Source organism: Petaurus breviceps, unplaced genomic scaffold (assembly GCF_028583685.1).
Source record: "Petaurus breviceps papuanus isolate PSGF00001 unplaced genomic scaffold, PetGlider_PUasm1.0 156, whole genome shotgun sequence".
In the NCBI taxonomy this organism is placed as follows: domain Eukaryota; kingdom Metazoa; phylum Chordata; class Mammalia; order Diprotodontia; family Petauridae; genus Petaurus; species Petaurus breviceps.
The window spans coordinates 7,490,652-7,501,467 of record NW_027185720.1 but is presented as its reverse complement, the minus strand read 5'-3'; the positions used below and the strand labels follow the sequence as shown (position 1 = coordinate 7,501,467).

The 10,816-nt window shown below is 44.5% G+C and overlaps 1 protein-coding gene across 8 annotated transcripts in view; it reads right to left on the bottom strand.

The window, feature by feature from the left end:
• TCP11L2 (t-complex 11 like 2) overlaps nucleotides 1–10,816 on the bottom strand; it is a 58,972-nt gene that overhangs the window by 13,463 nt on the left and 34,693 nt on the right. For all 8 annotated transcript variants that reach the window (XM_069081990.1, XM_069081994.1, XM_069081992.1 and 5 more), the window contains 2 exons: nucleotides 8,648–8,868; nucleotides 5,126–5,262 (listed from right to left, as the gene is read on the bottom strand). In XM_069081990.1, the coding sequence (XP_068938091.1) occupies nucleotides 5,126–5,262; nucleotides 8,648–8,868 (358 nt within the window). The remainder of the gene's footprint in view (nucleotides 1–5,125; nucleotides 5,263–8,647; nucleotides 8,869–10,816) is intronic.

The window sequence follows — 10,816 nt, the reverse complement described above, 5'->3', positions numbered from 1 at the left end:
CCCCCTTCTCTCTCTCTCTCCCCCTTTTCTCTCTCCCCCTCCCTCTCTCTCTCTCCCTTTGTCTCTCCCATGAGAACACTAGCCAAAAAGGCAGAGAGCCCTCCCCTTAGCTTGTGAGCAACCCATCTCTGCCAACCCTGAGTCAAGTTGAATTCCTGTGCCCAGCCCCACCCTTGGAATGTCACGGTTCTTTGTTCCCATCCCAGTTAACCCAACTTTTCTGTCCTCTTGCTAGTTTCTGTTTGGAGAAAAACAAAAAAGACTGAAATAAAGGGGGCCCTCACTGAAATAGTTTGTAGAGATCACCCTGGATCTGTAATTACGCAGCCAAGATAAAGCCTGTCTGTATTTTAAGCGCCTGATCTACATCGGACAAATTACAGAGAAAGTTTCTTCCGATCTCTCCTGTGAACAATAAAGCCCATGATGCAAAGGACAAAAGGAAATTCAGCTGGTCCAGCTGAGTCTGCTTCCCTCTGGGGAACAGCTGAGGCTCAGCGGGGACTCTAGAGTCTCTGAGAGATCCCGTCTTGGCTCTGCCGCTGGACGGCAAGCCCATGGTTTCAGTTTCTCCAACATCCTGGGCAGAGCAGGGTGTGATTTTAAAATTCAGACTAGAGACTTTCCCCAGGTTGGAAGGGACCTGAGGATCCATCTAGTCTAAAGTATACAGATGCACAGTAGCTGCATTGGGAAGAAGCAGCAAGGCTTGCATTTTATGTGGTAGAGTGAAGAAAGTCATGGGAATTTCATGTACAAACAACCTCCTTTGTTCCTCCCTACAGCAACACCCTGAAGGAGGGCAGTCTTGTGTGAGAGCTTTTGTGAAATAAGGTAGATTTCATGCTGGAGGGGCCTTCTTTTTTTCAGATGAGTAAACTGAGGCCTAGAAAGGGAGTAGGGCTCACCTGAGGTTCTCCAGTCAGTAAAGTGTCCACACCCTCTGATTCAGTGCATTCATAGCCTGGCAGTTCACTCAAGCTGGAAGCAACATCACGGGCCTTAAAGGCCAATCTCATTTTACAGAAGAAGAAACTGGGGCCCAGGGAGGAGAAGTGTTTTTCCCAAGGTCAAACAAGGGTGTGACACAGTGGGTTCTGAGTCGGGAAGAACTGGGTTCAAGTCCTACCTCTAACTGCTGGGTCATGCCAGGCAAGGACCCTGAACAAAGTCTCTGAGACTACCAGATGCTGATGTATTGGTAGAGGTTTCCTTGCTGGGATTTCCTCACGCTAATGAAATCACGGATCCAGATCAACAGATTCAAACAATGCCTTAAGTCAATGAGACATCAAGGCCTCAGTGACCTCATGTATAAAATGAGGAGGTTGGACCGGATTGTTTCCTGATTGACCATCCTCCGTGGCTTGTCCTCCATCATGCCCCCAGGAGACTCATTACCCTTCAGGACGTCATCAGCCCTGGTTCTCAAAAGTCAATGTACTCTCTGCCCTTCTGAATGGAAAACTGGAGGGCAGACTCCAGCAAAGGCTCCTCTCAAAGACTCCATTTAAAGAAGGCTCACAAGTTCAGCTGACTTAATTTTCCACCATGCCTTACCTTTCCCTTGCCATCTGGGCTTGCTTACCCCATTAGACTGCAAACACCCTGAGGGCAGGGACTGTCTTTCTTCTTCATTTTTGTGTCCCCAGCACTTAGTACAGTGACTGGCATACAGCAGGTCTTTAAGAAATGCCCATCAAAATGAACTGAGTGGGCAAGGTGAGGATGAGCCCCGGCCTGCGCAGGTGAAGGGAGTGCCTGCACAGGCTGATCAAAGGCTGGATGCCCATCTCCAATTCCTGCTAACTGTTCTTCTCACATGGTGTGGGATCTAACACCTTGTCGCTACATGCTATAAAGAAAGCCCTGCCTTGCCAGGCCTTCTGCTACTGCTTTCACTAAAAGAGAACAAGGACAAGAAATGAGGGGTTTGGAGTTGGGGGACACACACCTCACCTCGCCACTTTGGGTGACTTTAGGCCTCTTGGCCTCAGTTTCCTAATCTGTCAAATGATGGGCTGAGAGCAGATGACCTCTGAATTCCCTTCCAGGCCCACAGACAGAACTGTAAACCGAGGAAACAACGTCCCTGAGTCCAATCAAAGTCTTCCTTTCCTTGCAGCGGATCAGACTCTACAAGCACCACCTTGAGCCCAGCCTCCCCATGAGCACCTTAATGCTTATGGCTTGACTTTCCTGTGTGACCCAGAGCAAGTGACTTAACCTCTCTGGGCCTCAGTTTCCTCCTGTGTAAAATGAGGGAGTCAGACAAGGATCCCAGGGTTACAGATTTAGACCATTTGAGGCCCATCTGCTCCAAACTTGTTATTTCATAGATACCTGCTTTGGAAACTGAAGCAAAGCCAGAAAGAATAAGTAGTCTGTCCAACCACACAGGAAGCAAGCGGCATGGCCTGAATCTGGGCCCCATTTCCATGACTCCAAGCTCCGAGTTCCCCTGGAGCCCTTTGGCTAGAAGCCAGGGGCTCCTCCTCTTTTCCTGGTGGCATCATGGCCCTTGGTACCTGCTGAAGCCCACGCCTAGGCAGGTCATTTAACCTTTCTCTGCCTCAGCTCATTCATCTGTGAAATGGCCATGGAAACAGAACCCGCCTCACAGGAGTGCTGTGTGGGCTGAATGAGACAGTGAATGTAATTTATATTGCTGTTGTACAGCTGTGTCTGACTCTGTGTGACCTACTGGGGTGTTCTTGGCAGAGATTTTGAAGTAGTTGGCCATTTCCTTCTCCGGCTCATTTGACAGATGAGGAACTGAGGCAAACAGGGTTAAATGACTTGCCCAGGGTCACACAACTAGTATACATCTGAGGCTGGATTTGAACTCAGGAAGAGGAGTCATTCAGACTCCATGCCCAGAGCTCTCTGCTGCACAAAAAGCACTATGAAAATCTCAAACTGCTAGCTAATATAAATGCTAGCTAATCACACAGACCCCTTCTCAGAAGACAGTTTTTAAATAAACAAAACAGAATTACAAAGAAAATAAATTCTATGGAAATAGTTATGAACCTCCAGGAACCAATGGTTTCCATCAGCTGAGCCTTCTGGGGCTCAGTTAAGTGCTAAGTCCTTGAACCTTCCAGACTTCAACAAAGCGAACTCTCATTTCCTTAGGAAAAAATGTTTTGTCTTGGTGAAAACGGAGTAAAAGCATACCTGGCTATCTATTTCAGTCTTGACTGAGGCACACACTACCAGACAAAGGTCAATGGTTCCTGAGGGCATTAAGAGGCGGCTTTGAGAAGAAGCAAATTCTCAGAAACGAAAAAATGCACATACACACAAAAAAAATGAAAACTGGCACCAGCTCCAACCCTGATGGATGTAACCCAGAGATCTCCTCTGCTCCCTGTAAGGAAGCTTCTGGACAGAGAGCATTCTGATGAGCCCTACACTCGGTGTGCATTTCGATTGTCTCCAAGACCCAACTGGCAGAAAGGGGAACCTGGATTTCCTCAATAAGGAATCTCCTTTCTGCAGGTCAAACATCCCCAGGTCCTTCTACCCATCTTTATGCCACATGACTCCTTACTGTTCACTATCTTCATTTCCTAAGTGATGGCCAACAGTATTCTAGATGGGGACCTGACGGGGAGAAGAAGGGGTTCAGCTCCTGTGTCCCAGATGTTTCGTTTCCATACTGGGGCCTACCATGACATGAGTCCATGTTACACTGTGGACCAGAGGTGTGTATCTGCAGTGTGTTGACGCCCTAAATCTCTTATCTCAGGAATGGCTGCTAAGCCAACCTTCCTTGACTTGGCCCCCCTCCACTGAGCTGTTCAACCTTGGGTCATTGCATCCATCCTCATTACATTGCATCACCCTTGTTTTAGACTCATGACAACTTTTCCAAGGTTGGTTATGTCAAACAATGTATTAGCTATCCCTCCCAGCCTGGTTGTTCTGAAGAACAATTTGGAAATGGGACCAGACCTAGGACTGGAGACAGCCCCAGAGGATCCCATCCAGGATAATTCCCTCATTTTCAAGATGCGGAAACTGTGCTCAAGAGAGTTTTAGTGACTTGTCAAGGTCACCCAAGTAATAAATGACAGAGGCAGCCTTTGAACCTGGGTCTTCTCATCTTCCCACTGTGTCTGGCTATCTTTTACTTTTACTAGAAAAGTCACTGAGCCTCGTAGATTATGACCCAGCGATAACAGGGCCAAGCACATCCCCAACGAAGGCAAAGACAGAAGGAAAGGCCCTAACTGTTAGTGTCCTTTTCCTTGTGAACTAATACCCTATATACTTATCTGCTGATAAGCTTTAGGCCCCTGGCAGAATGGAAGCCCCTTGAGGGCAGGGCCTGCTTTTCCTTTCCATCCTTCTGACTCCCAAGCTTGGCAAGGTGCCTACACACAACTCTGTGGCCTCCTTTGAGCCTTATGACAGCCTTGGGAGGCGGGTCATGCAGGCATCATCGTCTTCATTCTACCAAGGAAGCTTCCAGGGGATAAGTGACCGGCCCAAGGTATTGTACCTGGGATCCAAAACCAGGCCTTCCCACTCCAAACACAGACCATCACAGCACTCTCACCATCAAAATACATAGGGTCTATAGCTAAAAACTGAATAAAATGTGTTTGGCCAAGTCTTAGTGAGTGAAACAAAAGTTTATCAAGAGAATGATGCAGATTCTGGAGACAGAAAAATGTTTGTCCCAAAGAGACTGAGTTAGAGACAGAGACAAAAAGACAGAGAGCAACAGAGATAAAAGAGACACAGAGAGATTCAAACACAGAGAGACACACACACAAGGGACAGAGACAAACAGAGAGTGCCACAGAGACAGTAAAAAAGACAAAGAGAGATACACACACAGACACAGAGAGAGAGAGATATGTGGTTACAGAGGCAGAGACACATACAGAGATAGAAAGCCACAGTGAGATCTATACAGAGACAAAGAGAGACAGAGGAGAGGCCAAGACAGATGGCAAAGGAGATTCAGAGACATTGACAGAGGCTCAGACAGAGAAGGACACAAAATAGCAGTCAGAGAGAACAAAATTCTTCAGGGCACACACTCCAGGTAACAGAAGGAAGACCGCTGAGTCCTCCGATTTAAGAGTCAACGCCCTGACACTGGACTTACTCGGTGTCTCTTCTAAGATTTCCTGGAATTTCGTCCTTTCATAGTCCACCAACTGGCGCTGAAGATGGGGCCGAAGGTTCTTGATGGTGAAATTGACCATGTCGATCTTCATGAGGTCCAGTACGTGGAATATTTGTCTTAAAAGTCAGAATGAGAATGAATTAGAGACAGAGGGACAAAAAGGAAAGCCACAGCCAAAGCCTAGTGTCGAGAAATTCGGTTATGAAACTGCATGGGCTGATGGAGATGTGGGGGGAATACATACATACATACACATACCTACACACATGCATGTATGTATGTATGTGTGTGGGGGAGAGAGAGAGAAGGAAGGAGATTCAGGAAAATAAGAGACAAGACAACAATTACAACTATTTAAATGGGGGAGGGGGGAGAACAATAAAATAATCAAAATAATGCTGGGAAATGTTAACGATCAAACTTGATCTTGACAGAGAAAGAGGGAAATAGACTCCTTCCCTTTGCCAAAGGGAACCATGGATGCAGAACACTGACGATTCTGTCAGACATGGCAGATGCTTTGATTTGTTGAACTACCAATTTTTTTCCCTTTCTTATTGCTGTTATATGGATCATTCTCTAGGCTGGGAAGGAGGGAGGGACACGTTTGGAAATGAAAGTGACAGAAAGACAAAAGACATCAATAAAATTTTTTTAAAGAAAAAGAAGAAAATGTTTTAAATGTATATGTGACATCCAGTCCCCTCCCCCCCAAAAATCCCACAAAATTTTATGGCCCAGTAAAATGAAGTAATTCTTCAAAGAATTCTATGGCTGTTTATGTTGATATTGTGTTTATAATGCTAATTATATTACAGTAGGCTGTGTGGCATTTTAAAGTATTATTGACTACTTTATTACTTATTTAAAATTAATTTTTACTAATGACAAATGCTTTATTATTAAATAGTATTTAAATATTTTATATTTAAGTATAAAGTATTTATATATGCTTAAGTACTAAGTATTTTAGAGTATTTTATATTTAAAATACTAAAGTGCAGGATATAAGTATTGAGCATATTAAGTATAAAAGTATTTTCTACTTAAGCATAATAAAAAATTAAGTACCAACTATAAAAATATCAGCATAAGATATAATGTATTTTATATGTAAGTATACAATATAAATATTAAGTAAGTATATTAATCACAATATATAACTATATATAAAAATATAAATATAAGTATTTTCTACTTTAAAATACCTTTTAAATACCTTGACGTATTTCAAGATAAAATATGTCTATGTGAGTCATTCAATTCAGTCACAAATGAATAGAAAGGAATTAAGCCACATAAACAAATAAATAAAAATAAAAGGGAGAAGAAGCGATTGGATGCTGTCACACATGCCCAACATATTGATTTGTTTGACAACTCTTTTTTTCACAAGACCCTGAATTCAGAGTTACAACAAACCTTAGAGGCTATCCTCCCATTTTACAGATGAGGAAAACAAGGCCAAGAGAAGTAAACAGGATTACCCAGAAGTGCCTCAGGCCTTGCAGACTCCCAAAACCATTGTTCTAGTCTGCTCCTCCCTGCTTCCCAACTGTGTCATTTGGTACAAAAGAGGCTTTGGTGGTTGAGCAGTGGTTGGAGGGGAGATACTGGGGCTTGTAAATTCTAGTGTCTTTTCCCCCTCCAGAATACGTTCTGTCTAGTCAGCATGTATCTTGTATGGACCCAGTTATCTATGTGTTAATTTCTCCCATTAGAATGTAAACACCTTGAGGACAGGGACACTTTTTTCTGGTCTTCCTTTGAATTCTCAATGCTTCACATCAGTGCCTAGTAACTATGAATGTATCAGTGCCTAGTCCCACAAATGCTTGCTGACTATTTCCTCCAATGATGCAGAGCAAAGTCCATCTCTGTAAACCCACCTGGGTAACTCTCATTGAGAGACAGCCCATTAGAATGGTTTTTATAAAAGTATCAAGAAAGCTTTTTTTTTAATAAAATTAAGACTTTCCTTAGGGGTGGCTAGGTGGTGCAGTGAATAGAGCACCAGCCCAGGAGTCAGGAAGACCTGAGTTCAAATCCAGCCTCAGACACTTAACACAAAACTAGCAGTGTGACCTTGGGCAAGTCACTTAACCCCAATTGCCTTCCCCTCTCCAAAAAGCCAAAAAAAAAAAAAGAATTGAGACTTTCCACTAGAAATCAACAAGGGCCTAACTAGTCCCTTGGCACACTGCTTCCCTTCTCTTCCATTTATGGTGAAACAGGATGAAAAAAAGGGCCATGCATTACCAATGGGAAATATTCCATGTGTAATCAAATTTCTTGGATCAAGCATTTTTTTTTTTTGCTTTCTGGAGGGCAATTGGGGTTAAGTAACTTGCCCAAGGTTACACAGCTAGTATTTTTGTGTGGGCGTTAAGTGTCTGAGGCTGGAACCGAACTCAGGTCCTCCTGACTCCAGGGCCAACGCTCTACTCACTGCGCCACCTAGCCACCCTCCTTGGATGAAGCATTCTAAAGCTCAGATCTCCAAGAGTTTAACAAACAGCCATCACTAGCGGGCCATGACATAGACTTGGAGTCAAAAAAGACTTCAGTTTGAGCTGTGGCCCACAGATGTTTCTGCTGGGTGACCCTCGGAAGTCATTCCTCATCTTTAGGGCTTGGCTGACTCCTTTGAAGTTGGGCTACGCCCCTTCTAGCCTTGGCACTGGGTGATTCTTCGTATTGGGGTGGGAGAGAATGGGAACCCATGTTATCAGCTTTCTATTTTAGGTAAGAGGTTTATTACATCACTTCCTCCTTTGAAATCAATCAATAACATTTACTTAGCACCTCTTGTATGCCCAGCACTATCCTAGACAGGGTGAATACCAGGACAAAAAAGGAATGTTTCAGTGGAAAGAGTCATACCTCAGGAGTCAGAAGACCTCAGTTCAAATTCCACCTCTGACAGCCTGTATGACTTCAGACAAGTAACCCCACCCTGGGACTCAGTTTCCTCTTCTGTGAAATGAGGGGGTTGGACTAGCTAGCCTCCAAATTCCTTTGCAGCTCTAAATCTACAATCTTCTGATATGTCATTGACCTTCTCTGGGCCTCAGTACTCTCATCAGAGAAATGAGGATGATGGAGTAGTTAGAATGAGAGTTCCCTTTCAGCTCAAGATTTCTGATCCAATGATTCTTGCCCTCAAGGGGCTTACAGTCTAATAGGAGTGATAGCACACCCATTAATGGGCTTATACAAAATAAATACAGGGTAATCTTTGTTGGGGAAGGAAATGGCAAATCATTCCAGTATCTTTGCCAAGCAAACCCCATTTGGGGTCACCAAGAGTGGAATAACAACAATCTTTGCCGGAGACAAAGAGTTCCACCCGAGGTGAAGAGAATGCCAGCTTCTAGAGGGCAGGGACAATTCCCTCATCCCCAGAGGAGATGGAAGGGTGGCTCTGAGGGGAGCGTGGCACACAGTAAGCACTCTCTAAATGCTTGTTAGGCTGCAGAACAGAATCTCACCAACACCAACCTCAACAGCTCCACGATATTGCCAGTGGCTCTGAGTTCCTTGACGTCATCATCCCGGACAGGAGCACACAGCTTGCCCATGGTACTGATGACGTAGTTGGCCAGGCCCTGGATGTCCACGGCGTTGTGCTCAGCTTGCTGCCGGATAAGGTCAGAATCCAGAACCTCACTGATCTGGGTCCGGAGTCGGTTTCCACCGGGAGTCAGAAAAGAGAGAAGAGTCTGTGGGTGATGGAGGAGAGAGGCAAGAAAAAACCCAGGTAAGAGAATTTAAGGGTTGGTTGGGAGGTGGATGGTTTTCTCTAAATTAAATATAACAATGAAAATGATGCATTAGAAAGAAAAATACATAGAACAGAAGAAGTTCAGAGAGAGACAAATGGGATAGCCTTGGAATTAATACGCTGAAAGTATTACTGTATCCTACTTGAAAAAATCAGTATATGATGGAAATGTGTGGTTTCGTACACTTCTTTTTTTGTTGTTTGATAATAACAATAATTCTTTTTTTTTTTTTGCTTTTTGGAGGGCAATTGGAGTTAAGTGACTTGCCCAAGGCCACATGGCTAGTTTTTTGGGTTGAGTGTTTGAGGTCAAATTTGAACTCAGGTCCTCCTGACTCCAGGGCCAGTGCTCTATTCACCGTGCCACCTAGCCGCCCAATAACAATAATTATTAGCATATAGAAATGCTCAATTTGCTAGTCCTGGTCAAGTTGAAAATTAAAAAAAAAATCAAACAATACCAGAGGCAGCACAGTCTAGTGGCTGGACCCACCCTCAGAGTCAAGACTGAATGCACGCTCCTTGGCAGGGGAGATTGTTTCATTCTTCCCCCACCTAGTACGACGCCTAGCCCACAGCCCACATCTAATAAATGTTTGCTCACTGACTGCTATCTGGATACCAGCTGTATGGGCTAGAAGTGGAAAGAATGATGGATTTGGTAAATAAAGAAAAAGGTTCATATCCTTCTCTCCCATTTATCACCTGTGTCTCCTAGGGCAAGTTACTTAACCACCCCAGCCCTCAGTTTCCCCATTTGTGAAATTAGATGGTTGCATTAGTTGGCCTCTGAGGCCTTCCAGTTCTAGATCTTAGATCACTTAAATGGTCACTTTACCTCTCTGGGCCTCAGTACCCTCATTTGTAAAAGAGTTGGATGGGGCAGCCTGAGATGTCCCTACCAGTTGGGGAGCTCTGAAACTATGAAACAACCTGTGAGCCTGGGGGCATACCCCTCATTACCTCTGCATCCACAGGCAACTCACTACCTCACACTAACTTGCAAAGATGGGCTCAATCTGCATTGGATGCAGGGGCTTCCTGACTGTGAATTCTCTACACCAGTGAAATCACAGGTTCATACCAAGGGGGAAAAAAGCTCTGTGCCCATGGGAGCCAGCTCACTCTAGGTGTAAGCAACTTTGATGGAACCAGCTATGGAGCAGGCTATAAAGCCTTGAGTAACAACCTTTCCTGTTTCCCTTCTTCCTCTCCCTATTCCTCTCTCTATCCCTCTTCCTTTCCTGTTTCCCTTCTTCCTCTCCCTAGCCCTTTTCTCCTTTTCCTCCCTTCTTTTCCCTCTCTCTTCTTCCTCTCCTTAGCCCTCTTCCCTTCTTCCTCTTCCTCTCTGTCTTCTTCCTTTTCCTCTCCCTAGCCCTCTTCCCTTCCTTCTCTTCCTATTCTTCTTCCCTTCCCCCTCTTTCTCTTGAACTAAATCACTTTCCCTGCAGCAAATTCCCAATATAGCAAGCCTAAAAGCAGCAGGGCTCAGATCACCCAGAGTTCCTGGCACCATTTCAAAACCTTTGCAGATAAGCTGGCAGAAGCAGAAGGGCAGGTTGTAGGGCACGGCGTTCTGAGAACACCAGACAGGCCAGGCTTGCACTCTTCCACTAGGCAGTTATCTAAGGTAGTGTTGTTCAGTGGTTACAGTGCAGACTTTGGGTCACGAGGCCTTGGCTCTGGCATTTACTATCTGTGTGTCCTTGGGAAAGTCACTTTGCATGTAAAATAAGAATTATGATAACTGACATTTCTATAGAACTTTACCGACTGAAAAACACTTTATTTCTGTCATCTCTCTATAGCTTGACTAAAATCCTGGAGGAGATATAATTATTGCCTCCACTGTTCAGAAGAGGAAACTAAGGTTCACAGAGAGGAAG